Below are 15437 nucleotides of genomic sequence, written 5' to 3'. Positions count from 1 at the left end.
GCCTTGTCCAAGCCTCAGTAGCTTGAACCTTCATGCTTGGCTCCAGAGAAACTACCTTTAAAGAAGTGCGAGTTGTCAGCAATTTCCTGGATGTACTCCTTTGCATGTGAAGGCTGGCCACCAAGTCCACTTACGCCTGCAAGTGGTGTACGTTCTCAGCTTGGTGTCAGCAAAGCAGACTGCTCATGTTTTGCTCTCCTCCTTCTGTATTGGCTTTCCTGCTATCCTGCTTTTCGTGACCTGGACTGGCCTGCAGATTGGCACTCTAAAGGGGTAGCTGGTTGACATTTCGGTGTTTAAAAAAAAAAAAAACTATTTCACAATTCCCATTGTTATTCAGTTCTACCAGTTTTCTGGATGCCAGTTTGTTGTCCCTGCGTGGAATTTTATTTTAGTTTTGACTTTCCTTATAGGATCTCTCGTTGAGCCGCAGCATTCCTATTTGTTAAGGCAGCTCACCTTTAAGCAATTTTCCTGGTGGCCATCACTTGCGCAAGATGGTTGATTGAGCTCCAGCCGTTGTCTGTTAAACCTCCCTACTTATTGTTTTCCAGGAAGAAGGTGACTTTAAGAGTAAGGCCGTAAGAGTAAGGCCGTCCTCCCTGCCCAAGATTGTGTCACACTTTCATCTGTATCCTGCTTTTTTCCCTTCACCCCACCCTTCCAATAGCTACTATGTCTTTTGGATGTGAGATGACAGGAAATATGACTAGCTCTTTGTTGGTTATGCTTGTGCCCATTTTGGCAGGGCTGTGACTAATCAGATCTTTTCAAGGTGGATCATCCTCTGCACTTCAGAATGCTGCTTTCTGGCTGTGAATGAGGTGCCTCAGAGTCTATGGGTTTATTTGACTGAGACCTGGCTGCCATCTCAGTCCCTGTCTTGAACATATGTCTAGCGTCAATGTGGGCATCGCTGCACATGTTTTCCAAACATTACTCTTCCTGGATTCTGTTAGGGCAGGACGCTCGCTTTGGCCGAACAGTCCTCCAGAGTTTTCTGATGTACATGGTGTTTTTTTTGCTCTCCTCCAGCTATACATACTCCTAATGTGAGTCTAATCCATTAGAACACATTTTGTATCTTGGTAACAGTATTTCTGATGGATGATCCTCCCACAGATTCCTCATCACCCTCCTAACCTGTCCTTTTTGATGGAGAGATTGCACACCTCATCCATTCTGTGGTACCGCAGCTGCTGAGTGCTTTGGAAAAATGGCTCAAGTGAGTTCGTGGGACATGCAGCTCCATATATACTTTCTCCGATGTCATATTCAGCATAGGGCATGCATTGGCACCAGGTGAAGACACTGTATATCCCCAGCGGCAAAAAGGTTCCCAAGGACAGCTGGCGCTGAAGATAAAATGTCAAAGATTGAGAAATCTGTGAGAGGAACATCCTTCTTAGAGAACTTTACTGAGGTGTAAGTAATTTGTTCTTTAGTTTGGGAAAACTGTTCAGAATATGTGAAAACTGGCATGGTTTCCCCGCTATAGAAAACATCTGTACTGGGCCGTGGAAACTGCATATGCTGGATACTGTTTATAATGTGGCACCCGCCGGATCGGGTGTTAAGGCCATTGGCACGCCGGGTTACCAAAGCGGCAACCGGGGTGCAAAAAAATTAGGATTTTCCTTCCTACAACGGGATGCGTGCGGCATCCCGTTGTACGAAGTAAAATCTTTTACCAACATATCTGCCATGGAAAGGGAAGGAGGAGCCCCTCTTCCCTTTCCATGGCGAGCGTTCTGCGCAGAGAGGCGGCGAGTGCCACTGCAGCCGCAATAAGGTAAATTGGAGTTTGGGGGATTAAACATTTTAAAAAAGGGGACAGGGGTGAGGAGGGCGGTGAGGGGAAGAGGGCGGCCGGGGGAGACAGCCGTCAGGCAGCTTGGAACACAGGTTTACACCGGCAGTTCAAGCACACGTTCCTATCACCTATTGGCTGGCCCCCTCCGCCCAAGTGCTAATTAATTAATCTGTGTTTCTGTTATTATTTTTATTATTATTATTATTATTATTGGAGCCTGCATTGGTCATATGAAGTTTGAAACACACTGTCTAAAGGCAAGGATGATTCTTGAATATGTAAATCCTTGTATACCATTATATCTGAATGGCTCAAGCATGACTATGGTGACGTTTTGTTGCGCTCCTCTCCTGTTCATGTCACTGGTAGTGATTTCTCCCTCAAGGGATCCACACATAAATAAGTATAAAAAGCTGGCATGTGGGTTTTCATGTGTGAAGGTTTTGTGCCACGCATAGATTTGATGCACAGGAATTCTCTACATCATGTTGCTCCACGTCCTCCTTTAAATCCAATAAAGCGAGTGTTTCAAATTCGCAGCAATCATTTTTTTCTCAAAAAGATGTTTACATAACTACAACACATACTCCCTTCTTGTGCTACTTTTTTCAGGGTCCGCTTGCAAACACGCCAAGCATGGATTCTGCTTCCTTGAAAGCTGCAATGGTAAGTTTTTTATTATGTTCTAGAACAAAACATTTAATGTCCCATCAAGAATCACATTCAATTGTATTTTCAAAAGTATATCTCTTAAGTTAAAGTAAACATCCAAAACAAGTTTGACTGCAAATGTTGCTTCCTTAACAACATAACTTATTTCACATGTAACCATTTCAGTAAATATAGGTATTTTTCAAGGGTGAAAATAAGATAGCAAGCATTTGACATAAAGTAGCAGTATGCTTAGCAATATTTATGGGGTTTTACCATTTAAAAATAACGTGATTTCCGGTGACTGATCACAATAAATACCCCTCTGACTTTCCACTGTTTATGGTAAGGTGACGTTTTTAGGTCTGCATTGAACACTAGTCTAATGTGTGTGAATATGGTCTTTTGTCTATTCAATCAGCTTTCATAGCCCACAGTCTTGGTTGTGAAGACTTTTTATTATATCCAAATGTGTATTAATCAAATATGCAATACATTCATAAAGAGCATAAGGTATTTGTTTAGCATTATTGATCGTATATGAAATCCACAACCTATTAAAATGTGTATATATATATATATATATATATATATATATATATGGTGTGGAATTGTATAAGGAACAAACTAACAGATTTGTTCTGATATATATATATATCAGAACAAATCTGTTAGTTTGTTCCTTATACAATTCCACACCGTTCCGCCAACGTGCATCAAATTTTGCAAAGTTACCTGTTGGGACCCTCTGGACATTACTAGCTACATGACATTTGGACATCCCTTCCCTTTCCCTGGATTTCAGCCCCTTCCCACACGAGACGGTTGCCTGAAATCAGCAAAACATCAATGTGGTCGTAGAAAGACAGGACAAATTTCATTTTAAGCATCTCGACACGAGGACCAAAACTCAAAGGCTTGAAACCACTCTTCAAGGCCCTAGGATTCACCATTTTTTAGATTTTTGCACCGCAAATGAGGTGACAGGTGGGGAGGGCGCACATAAGTTCCCAGTATGCTGCAGCACGCCAACTCCCGCCTCCCCTGCACGTCGGGGTATGGCAACCAGCCACATGCGCCCATTCTCAGTGCAGTTTACTTCACAGTGCAAAGCACATCAAGTGATAAGCGACTCAGTACATCGACCTACAGGAGGATCATTGATTTTCAACAACTGATGAGTGTTATGTCTGCCCACAGCACTCGTGCGGAGTACAAGTACTTTTTGCTAGTGAGTAAATATTCAAACTATTAATGCATTTAAGACCCAATCTACAACACCCATTAACAGTCCCCACCACCAACCATGAAAGTCAGACAGTTCATCTCTAAATGTATGATATCAACAAGTTTAAAACATACAAGTTAGAAGTACTGTCGTCTAAACTCAAAACGTAGCACTTTAAAGAACAGCGGATACTATCATAAACACATAAATCTACTTGCCAAGGGCAATGAGACATACAGCAGTGGAAGAAATAGAACAAAGGGAGAGAAAAAGCAGTGAGCGATGAGAGAGAATGCTACCAGTGAAGAGTTACTCGTACAGGTCCACAAAAGGGGTTAAGATATTTTCAAAGCTTTCCTTATTTCCATGTAAATTGTATTTCAATGCTCCATGTCTGAGAACAATTACAGTCCAAGGCTCCCTTTGTAGAGTTAATTTGCATTTCCAGCTGCTTGGTGACCTTGCAGTAGTTAGGCCAGAAATGTGCCATTGCTTGTAAAATTTGTGTTGAGATTTCATGACTAAAATGTCATTAAGTAGAATGGCCTTGATGACCAAACATAAAGTATGGTCTGTCAACAGCTGCATTTTATCTGAGACCTCTCAATTGTTTCTTCATTTTAGGGCATTTGATGAACGTGTGCGGACATGCTGCATTTTGCTTGTTACACCTCTAGCACTGGCTTCTCGCCATCAGATGTAACTTAGCCATGGTTAGAGGGGTCCAGTGTGGTAAATGATTAATTGCATGGACCGAGTGTGTCCCCACTGAAATCCTGTGCCAGTAACCTGCTAATCCTTTATGACCGCTTGCAGCTGAGTCTCTGTCTTCACAAGCCTTAAAGATTTTATATAGCGTGTTGTCACAGAGAACACACCAACTCTCGAAGACGGTTCAAGGGCTTTTATTAAATGTTGTAATAGGATTCCACTGAGGGCCATTCCTCACATCTTCCCTGGGTTCCCCTCCAACCTTGTCCAGACTTCTATAAATTTCAAGGTGGTTGCTAGAGATCGCTAAACCCTACTCCCTAAGATCTGGCTGGCTAGTGCTGGGGGGTCTAAGGCAACTGCCTTATCTCTCTTGCTCCCTCCAGGGTCCTCTATGTGGGTCCTAACATGGGGTCTGACAAAAGTTCTTGGGAAGCGTTGACTTTCAATCACTCAGGCCTCATCCGGTCTTTACCTCTTACGCTCTTGTACTCCTTCCCCTGATGTACTTTGCTTAGTTTCCCTTCCTCAAACTCTCTTCCCTTCTATTCCTCCGACTCTCCATTTTCCTCTCTGCTGCTCTCCACTCTCTACTCCCCTCTACTCTGAGTATTCTCAACTACCCTCTCCTCCCACTACTCTCTATTCCACTCTCCTCGCACTATTCTGTACTCATCTTTACACTACACCCATCCTTCTCTCACAGTCCACTTCCTTTCACTCTCATTCACCTTCACCCACTCACACATGCTCCCCTTACTCTTGCACGTAACCTCAGTTACTGCATTTTCACACCCTAGTACCACTTTATATCACCAACCAATACTTCACATTGCATACTCGCTCTATAATTCTCCTCATTGCTCTACTCAACTGTGCTAGGTCTGCTTGGTGTCTCAGTCCACCATTTCCTCCTATGACCTCTTGCAAACAATGCACACTCCCTTTCTCTACTTGCTTGCTTTTATCCTCATCCCCCTTCAATTGGTTCTCAGCCTCAGCTGCTTCCCTGGGCTAATCTCTGCCTTGCTCTCCCCCGGGGCCTGGTTACAGAGACGAGTAACCAGAAATTACCCATAAGGCCACTCCTCATTTGCAAATGCATATCTGCTGGCATTCTGCAATGGCAGCCCACTACAAATAGTCCAGTTTTAGCGTTTGTATTCTTCGTTGAAGGAGCAGCTCAATTACCGGTTTGTATTGCTCGACCATGGACAATCATATCTCCACCCAAAGGAATCCTGGTCTCAGCAGTCCTGAGAGGCAAGAGAGAAAACACCAGTCATTATGTTGTATGGCAGATATGGGGCAAGAAAAGTGGTACATTGCAATTTTATCTAGGCGCATACAGAAGGGACAGAGACTGGGGCCCTCCCAACTCCCTCTTCCCACAACTGAGGCCAGACTGTCTCTGGCAAACACTGTGATAGGCCACCTTCCCTAGGTTAAGTGGGATCCCCACACTCCCATGTCCCGTCCCCTTTCCTCCATACTTTTGGGACATTCCGCCCAGTGGGACGGGATCGGAGCACTTTTGTAAAAAAGCATTATATTGAAAAATGTGTCCTCCTTCTCTTTTTACGCGGGGTACTGCACATGGCCGTAAACGCCGCCCTCTTTAGCTCCGCCCCACGCATCGCCCTTCAGTCCTTTTCTCCGCGCGGTCGGGGCTGAACGCACTTGCATCACTGAGAAGACATTTTTCTTGTTTCCCGTTGTCCTCTCCTGCTCCGGTTCTGCGTTCGCGTAGTCCTCTGTCTATGCTGGATCGTTTGGGATTTGTCTGTTGTTCCTCTTGCCAACGTCGCTTCGCTAGGGCGGATCCCCATTCTTTCTGCTTGGAGTGTCTGGGACCGGATCACCGTTGGGACTCGTGTTTCTACTGCAACTCCCTTTCGGTCCAGGCACTTGAGCGTCATCTTTGTCGGTGGGAGGAGATCTTCCAGCGAGTTCCTCCACCACATTTTCAACTTTTCATCGACGAAAAGAAGAGACGCCCGGTAAGTTTCTTACTTTTTAGGGCACCCTGGCCGGGGGACCACAAGTCCGGGAGGGGCTTCAAGAGCTCTGCTACCAGGGTTTCCCCAGAGGTGCCTCTCAGGCCTAATAGGCGTACCAGGGTTTTCTCTGAGGGTTCCCACGAGGGGCCTGCCGACACCGAATTACTATCCGAGGTTCACCAATCAGGTGCTTATAGCCAGCCCAGTCGTGCTGAAGCTTTGGGTACTGGAGTTCGCTCCGAGGTCTCCTTGTCTGGAGCTTCCCATACAGGCACCGGGGTGCGCCCCGAGGCCTCTGTTGAGGCTTTCTGTACCGAACCACGGTTCGAGGCCCCTCTCGGGGAGCTACTCAGACCGAACTCGGTTCCGAAGTTCCTCTCATTGAGGCTAAGGTGTGTACCGACAAAACTGAGAGACCCGTTAAGGTCTTGTCTGTGAGGTGGATTCCTCAACATTCCCGCTCTCGCGGTGATACCGGTTCTGTTGAGGGGGCACCGGGAGAGGTCACTGACCGTTTCTCCCCTGTGATCGGCTTTGGCGAGGTTCCTCTCTTGAAGGCTAATTCAAGGGGTCACATCAGGATATCCAGTAAACATTCCAGGCCCCATAGTACCGGCTCTGCCGAGGATCCTTGTGTCAAGGCTAAAGTTTCGATCAAGTCCGCTGACCAGTCTGTGGAGTTGCCTGCCTCATCCACACATGTGACGCAGTTCTCCTCAGATGCTAACAAAACGGCAGGCCTTCCCGAGTGGTCTACAGCAGCCATTTTGGATTCTTCCCTCACACCCACGCTATCGACGGCGGGTGCTGGGAACCTTCTTTTTGGTGGACAACCTTTTCCACGGGACAGTGTGAATCCGTTCCGCCCTTCTTAAGACTGGCTTGGATGCCACTACCACATACGGACTCGCTTCCTCCTACTTCTGCCCATTGGTCTATGTAGACCCGGTTGGTGGTGGGCCCTCTTGGCAGCCTTCCTCTCTACGTTTGTGGGGGTATGCCCCTCATGAATGGCCTCTGCCCTCTCCAGTGCTTAAAGTATTGGCAGACAATGCCTTTTTCGGGAAGTTTCACAGTCTTATGAACTCTGATCCCCTGAGAGAGTACTTTAAAGGTCTTTTTAGGGAGATCTGCCCTTTTGTGCCGCATCCTGCCCCAACCGTTCCAGTCACGGCACCTGTTGCCCCGGCAGCGGTACCGCCTCTACCTCCCGGCCTGCCTCTGCCTCCTTTGTTTCCGGTTGACAAGATTCCAGCAGAGCGAGACGTCAATTTGATGCCGGTCGCATCGCAACCGGCAGATCCTGATGTTTTGGACGACCCTCAGGCAGATCAGGATAGTGAGGACATACCAGTACCCGAGGCACCCACTATGCAGGAAGGGGTGCTTTCGGGGAAGCTCACCTTGTTTCCACAGGAGCGCACCGGCCTGTTCCTTCAGAGGGATGTTATGCCCAAGGCCTGCAAAGTCTGGGATAAACCCCACGCTGGGATACATATCAATAAGAGAATTGACACCCGTTGCAGGCTTTACAGCGCTGAGGAGGTAGCCTTGGCGTCATGTCCGCTCCCTTACTCAACGGTGGTAGCAGTCGCCACTCTGCAATCCAAGCCGGCATCTGCGACCTGCTGCTGCGGCTCAAGTCCTGGCCAAGGAAAACAAGTTGCTTGATTCCTTGGCCAAGAAAGTTTTTGCCAACTCGGCGCTGCAATTGCGTCAGGCTAATGCAGAGCTCATTTTGGCGGCAGCAGCGAATATGAAACTGTGGAGGGATTTGCCAGACTTCCAGGAGTTCATTCCTGAGGACAGGCTGGAACACTTTAAAGGCGTTTTGTCAGATGCTAGGGTATTGGCGCAGGACATGCTAGAGGCTGCTGCGCACCATGTTGATACCTCAGCTCAAGGCCTAATGTTGGGGGCGGACACCTCTCGTCAAGCTTGGCTTCATGCAATGAAGTTTTCGAAGGAGGTCCAAGATAAAGACCTACCTTTCGATGACAAAGAGTGGTTTCATTCCTCAACGAATGACAAGCTTACAAAGACTAAGGCGAGCATGCAAACTGGCAAGTCTCTGTCGGTGCTCGTGAAGCCCCCAGGTAAAGCTCAGAGATCTGGATCCCAGTCTCGGTCCTCCTCAGGCTTCAGAGGGTTCCAGGTCACGCAGAGCTGATTCTCCGACAGGTAGCTCCCGTCGGAGACAGCAACACGGTCGAATTTTCTCTCAGTCTTCAGCCTCCTCTTCAGGGACAGGTAGTCTCTCCGCTAAAAAGTCTGAAAAATGATATTTTTTGGCGCTTGCACGAGACTCCGGTGGGAGGACAAATCTCGTCTCATCTTGAGGCCTGGCAAACCATCACCAAAGACCTGTGGGTTTTGTCCATCGATCGGGTGGGCTTCCACTTGCCCCTCTCCCCTACCCCACCCATCAATCCTCCCTTTCAGCAGTCGGGGACGCCCTCCCTCAGAGCCGCGGTGGAGTGCCGCAAAGTGGTCTGCATCCGCACAGACAATGTGGCATCCATGTTTTACATCAACAAGCAGGGGGGGGGGGTACCAGGTCACCTCCCCTTGTAGATCTAGCCATTCAGATAGGGAATGGGCCATTCAGCACACTGTTTGGCTGCTGGCAGTGCACATACCAGGCCAACTGAATGTGACTGTAGACTCTCTCAGCTGACGAGCGATGGTCCGCTATGAGTGGGAACTGAACACAGAGATCCTCTCTGACATTTTTCGCTATTGGGGCACTCCAGAGGTGGACCTCTTTGCGACGTCATCAAACAGGAAACTTCCTCTTTATGCTTCCAGGAACGGACCCGGAGCTTCTTACTTGGGGGATGCTCTCGAGATTCCGTGGCACAACATGAGGGCCTACGCCTTCCCGCCTCTTCCTCTGATTCACTGGGCGCTATGCAAGCTCAGGAACATGACGAATTGCACTCTCCTGTTCAATGCCCCTTGGTGGCCAGCCAGATTCTGGTTTTCTGAGCTTCAGCATCTGCCAGTGTGCTCATCGATCAGTCTTCCGCTGATTCCCAACCTGCTTCACCAGAGCGATCAGCAGATGTAGCACCCCTCCCCACAATCATTCAGCTTGGCGGCCTGGTGCCGGAGTTCAAATGCTTAGAAAGTTTCAACTTGTCCGCTGATAATATGGGTATTATCCAGGCGGCTAGAAAACCTTCAACAAGGTCTCAGTATAGGAGCAAGTGGCCCCGGTTCTGTCACTGGTGTTTAGCTAAGCAGCTGGACCCCAGAGATGCTACCATTGACACAGTCCTGTCTTTCGTTTCTCATCCAGCAAACTTCAGGCATATATGTCTTGTCTTGTAGGACTTATTTGTCGGCTATCGCCACTTACCTGTCCACAAGCACTTGCTCTTTTTCATTGACAAACCCTGTCATTAAAAGACACTTTGCGGGTCTATTGCATCTTTATCCACCTGTGCGCAACCCACATCCTAAGTGGGAATTGAATGTGGTCCTCACTGCCTTATGCCGTAAACCTTATGAGCCCATGGCTACGGTGGACTTGAAGTTCCTTTCATGTAAAATGGCTTTTCTGATTGCGGTGACTTCGGCAAAGCGTGTAAGCGAGCTTCAGGCCTTGTCTGTAGAACATCCATTCCTCACCTTTCATGAGGATAAGGTTGTCCTGCGGACTAATCCTTCTTTCCTTCCAAAGGTGGTATCTGATTTTCATCTGAACCAGTCTATTTCTTTAACCGTCTTCTTTCCAGACCCGGCCTCAGATGCCCGAGAGGGTATTTCACAATTTGGATGTCAGACAAGCTCTTAAGTTTTATTTGGACAGAACATCTAAACTTAGGTGCTCTTCCCAGCTTTTTGTGACCTTTGAAGATCCGAATGGAAAGCCGGCCTCGAAAGCAACAATCTCCCGATGGATTACTTCCTGTATATCAGAGGCGTATACCGTTCAGGGCCTTGTGCGGGGCAAGGCAGCTGCCGTTGCCTTCCAGAAATATGTTCCCTGGGAAACCATTGCCAGAGCAACTATGTGGGCTTCCCCATCAGCTTTTTGTAAGCATTACTGATTAGACCTGAGCTCCAGAGCCGATGCTGAATTCGGCCAGGCTGTTCTTAAGAACCTCTTTCAGTAAGGGAGTTCCCTCCACCCATTTTTCCTGTGAGGAGTGCTTGGTAATCTCCCAAAAGTATGGAGGAAAAGGGACGGGATGTAGTAGTATAACAAAGTTACTCACCGTAGTCACTACCTTACTCCTAGTCCATAGTCCCCTTTCCTCCATACGCCCGCCCGCCGTCCCCTCTAATAAGTATCCTCTATTATTGCTTAAAGGTCTCAGACCTGGCGATAGAAAAGGACTGGAGTAAAGGGGACTATGGACCAGGAGTAAGATGGTCACTACGGTGAGTAACTTTGTTATTGCCACTTGACCGAATCAGGTGCCTGACCCTGTCGAATTCTCTGCCACCCTTTCCGCTGAGCCTCTATCTTCCCTGGAGTTTTTGGCTACCTGGGGGTACCTGGAAAGTAAGTCTGTGTCTGAATTGTTCTCCCCTGGTACCTCCTTAAGACCAAAAAGGTGAATTATGTCTCTAAGAGAACCTCTTCAGAGAGTGCTTGCATCACAATCATCAGCACAGAGATATGGTTACCGAATAGTTGAATGTTTATTGCTGCTTGTAGGTATAAATCAGCATCTTTGTGTAAACATATTATCTGGGACAGGGCCCATGGGTGAAGCTCTACAAAGGTTATGTAATCAACCGTAATAGCAGTCCTCTTACTTCCTGAGTCTAACAGGGCTTTAGCCAGAATTCACTAGACCGTTACAAGCATCTAGAACGTCCAATCAGCCTCACATGTAGTATAGACCGTTCAGGTGGGCCATCCCGGCACATTATCCTAGTTCGGTAACAGGTCCAGGAGGTACTCAGGATTAGTCTCTTCTTCTGCCCATTCTGGTGCGATTTCGTCGAGGGGTGTTGTTGGTAACCCTGGGTTTGTGAGCCCAGTCTCCATCGGTTGTTCATTGGGTTTTTCCGGTAAGAACTTGGCGATCTGTGCTCGTTTCCCACAGGCACAACAACTTGATACCTTGGGATGTGGGTGTGACCTGTGTTTTCTCCAGTTTGCTGGTAAGGAAGGGCTAGGGGTCATTACGAGTTGCCTGGTATCCCACCGGTAATTCCGGCAGGATACCAGGAAACTGTCCCTACCATTACCGGTGCCCGATATCCCTGTATTACCGGAATATTACAGATGCTGGCAACATCAGTAAATCCACATTCCATGGATTCCAATAGGACTCCATGGAGGGGATAGCCGGAATGACTGGTGCCCGTAATTCTGGTATTTATTGTATGGTGGCAAGGATCAAGTTCAAGACCCTCTGCATCGTCTACAGGGCTTTCTGGGCCTGGGACTGCACTACCTCCAACTCTCTCTTCCTAAACATCTCCCTTCTCGAGCTCTCCGCTCATCCACCTCCAACTCTCTGAGAGTCAGTCGCTTTTCCAAGAGAGTTGGGGGCAGATCTCTATCTTCGTCTGGGGCCTCCCTCTGTAACAGACTCCCTGCCTCTCGCAAACTTAGCAGAATCACCTCTGGTTCTGAAAGCAACTCAAGACCTTCCTCTTCACTTCCGCTTTCTCTCTTCCTCTACCCTGCTGATGTCCTGACTGCTCCACGCACTGGTCACCTGGCTACCCTCTGAACTTGGGCACAGGCTTGTGCATGTCCAATTGCACTTTCCACTGCCTCCCGGCTTCCCTACCACTTGTTGTCTGTATCTGCAATCCTACAGTCCCTTCTCTCTGCACTTACGAGCCACCCGTTGGCTGCACTTCTTGAGTTACCTGCACTAAACCACACACTGGCTGCACTTTGTATTTACCTGCACTTCTCCCCCCTCGGCACTTCTTCCCTGCACTGGCATGATCTGAATGACACAGGGCCTAGTAAGATCGTTGTTTTGTCCTCCCTATGTTTTCCCCTCCTTGTCTTGTCACGCCAAGAAACACTTGTGTACAGGCACGTTATAAATGCCATATCATATAATATCATTGCTTATTCTAATGCCGGTTCATGTAGCTGGTATACTATGTTTGCAGTTCTCCAGCATTGGATCTTCCATGGATTACATGCTCATGAATATTCCCCCCTCATCAGGCTGGGACTACTCAGTAATAGTAAAGCAGTTACTTAAAAACTTCTTGGTACTTGTATAGGCTTTTGCTGTCACTTTGGGTCATAGTGCGCCAGCCAATGACAGTGGTTTTCCTCGGCTCCACCCCTGGTGGCCATCTTCAGATGTCTACTGCACGTTTACGTGTTGGGAGTCCTCGTTGTTTCGCTCCTGGAAGTTTCAACTTTTTTTCATCTACTTTTGAGAAAATGTTCAAACATTTCTTCATCTTCGGTCACTATTGTGACTGCCGGAAGCAGGGATACATTGCTGGTGAAGATCGGAACATCCAACAATCTTCTGAACCAACGATTTTTGAAGAGAGACCCTCTTCTTGATTTGCAGGCCTTCTCTGCACAGGCATGGTGGACGGCAGTAAGAAAAGCCTTTTCAGGTTCTGCTCTAAGTGTTGCTTCAAGAACATTTTTGTGGACGATCGACACGAAAAATGCATCTATTGCTTGCACCCACACAATGTGGACAACTGCCCCATTTGTCAAGCCTTCTCCACGAAGACTCGGAAATATCGACATAGAAGGTTGGTGGCTTGGCTGGACAAGGGTGCCATAGCCTCTGACTTGGCCTCGGTCTGGAGTCATGCCTCTGCCAGGGTTGGCAGACCCATAGCCCGGACTCACTCTACAAAGAGATTGAGATCCCATGAGGACACCTCCCGGGGGAAGAAACCAAGAAGGGAACATAAGTTGCAGGATTTGACTACCTCCCGGTCCACATCAGCGGCGGCCCAATCTACTGCCATGTATTCGATCGTGTCATATATAATCACGACTATGGCAAAATACTCGTCCCACTCTTTGGAGACTAGGCTCCCTTTGACAACCACAATGCCTACCTTATCTACGAACCACAGGTGAACATAGTTGATTTATTTATCTATTTATTTATTCGCATTTGTTAAACGCACATACAGCCCGTAGGGCATCGTGGCGCTTGTTACAGACATGACTTGTTATACATACAATGAAGTCATTACTTAGTTGCAAGAGAGTAGTAAGGAGAAGATAGGAGAGGAAGAGGAGATGATGTCGTAAGAGGAGCTAGTTGAACAAGGTGGTTTTTTTCGGAAGGCAGTGAGAGAGGTTTCTGCTCTGAGTGTGCTAGGTAGTGCGTTCCATAGCTTCGGGGCAATGTATGGGAAGCTTATTCCACCTGCTCTAGCTCGTTTGATGCGTGGGACCCTAAGTTGGTTGGTGTGACATTGTCTGGTTGTTCTAGTGGAGTGCGATCTGACTAGCGTATCAGACCGGTATGAGGGTGCGGATAGGTTAATACATTTGTGTGCAGTGGTAAGTATTTTGAATGTAATACGCTCTTTGACAGGTAGCCAATGTGCTGCCTTTCTGGCTTGCGCGATGTGGTCCCGTTTAGGTATATTGAGGGCTGCTCTTAGTGCATTATTTTGTGTTGTTTGGAGTTTGAGATTGGTGATGGAAGTGCCAGCCAATAGCGCATTACAATAATCTATCTTGGCTGCTATGGTGGCTCTGGCAATAGATAAGCAATTATCTTTGGTTAGGAAAGGTTTAATGGCATTAATGAGCTTAGTGCTCAGGGCGGAGGCAGAGACAATGGAGTTGACTTGCTTGTCCATGGATAATGAAGCGTCAATGTGGACTCCTAGTGTTTTAACAGAAGGTAGAACTGGGATGACACAATTGTCTGTGCAGAAGTTTGTGTAGAGTGGGTCGAGATTCTTGAGAGTGGATTTTTGGCCAAGGATGAGAATTTCGGTCTTATCACCGTTAAGACATAGGCCGTTCGTGGCCATCCATGCTTGGATGGTGGTGTATATATTCTGGAGGGTGGCTGCGTCCTGAAGGTAGCGTCCTGTGAGCGGGAGGAGTACTTGGGTATCGTCAGCATAGTTGGTGTATGTGATCCCAAGTGCGTCCAATTTATCAAAGAGAGGTTTGGTAAAAAGATTATAGAGGGTGGGAGCTGTACAATGAACCCTGAGGGACTCCATACCTGATGGTGGTAGGCTCTGCGTTGGCTATATTGGAGAACACTTTCATCACTCTACCTTCGAGGAAGGAGGTAATCCAGTTTGTGGCTTGTTTGGAGAAATGAGCGGCCTGAGTTAGGTGGTTCGTGAGAATGGCATGATCGACTAAATCAAATGCCGCCGAAGGTCTAGGAGGAGCAAGAGGGCCGGCTTGCCTTTATCTAGGATTAGGGTGATTTGATTCTTCAGATCTAGTAATGCGGTTTCAGTTCCATGACCTTTACGGAATCCGGACTGCCTTTTACCTAGGACAGAGTTGTTTTCCAGGTAGGCCTGTATCTGCATGTGTGCAGCTTCATCTAGGATTTTTAGGAGAAATGGAACCGTTGTAATGGGCCAGTAATTGTTAGGTTGGGCGGGGTCCAAGGTTGGTTTCTTTAAGAGCGGGCGTACCCACGCCTCTTTAAGGCTGTCAGGGTCTTTACCCGTCTTGAATGAGGCATTAATGAATGCTGTGATGATCGGTGCGAGGGGTGCAGCACACTCTTTAATTATGTTGGGGGGGCAAATGTCGCCTTTGCATCGAGATGGTTTGAGCTGTTTAAAGATGTGGAGAGTGTCCGACTCAGTGATTGGCGAAAAATTGAATTTTGAGGTGTGCTTATCTTTGGCGGTATTGACGGAGAGGGTCTGTTGGGGGTGTAGAGCCTTAAAGTGTTCTGCTATTTTAGTTTGGAGAAGGTCTATTTTATTTAACATCGCTGTTTGGATGCTATTGCACCAGGCTTCATCCTTAACAATCTCATCTGTGCAGATTGGGGGGATAGTGAGCTCTTTAAAGATGGTGAAGAGCTCTTTTGAGTGGGAGTTGGCTTCCACGATACGTTTATTGTAGGTT

General features: G+C 47.5%; 1 protein-coding gene across 2 annotated transcripts in view; it reads left to right on the top strand.

Annotated features, from left to right (window-relative positions):
* Positions 1 to 15437, top strand: part of COG6 (component of oligomeric golgi complex 6) — a 1358763-nt gene that overhangs the window by 1075037 nt on the left and 268289 nt on the right. For both annotated transcript variants that reach the window (XM_069639705.1, XM_069639707.1), the window contains exon 17: positions 2426 to 2479. In XM_069639705.1, coding sequence (XP_069495806.1) covers positions 2426 to 2479 — 54 coding nt within the window. The remainder of the gene's footprint in view (positions 1 to 2425; positions 2480 to 15437) is intronic.

The sequence above is a fragment of the Ambystoma mexicanum genome, chromosome 7q (genome assembly GCF_040938575.1).
Source record: "Ambystoma mexicanum isolate Mex_15411 chromosome 7q, UKY_AmexF1_1, whole genome shotgun sequence".
NCBI lineage: Eukaryota > Metazoa > Chordata > Amphibia > Caudata > Ambystomatidae > Ambystoma > Ambystoma mexicanum.
Note: the sequence above shows the minus strand (reverse complement) of the source record. Positions and strands in the feature narration are given on the sequence as shown.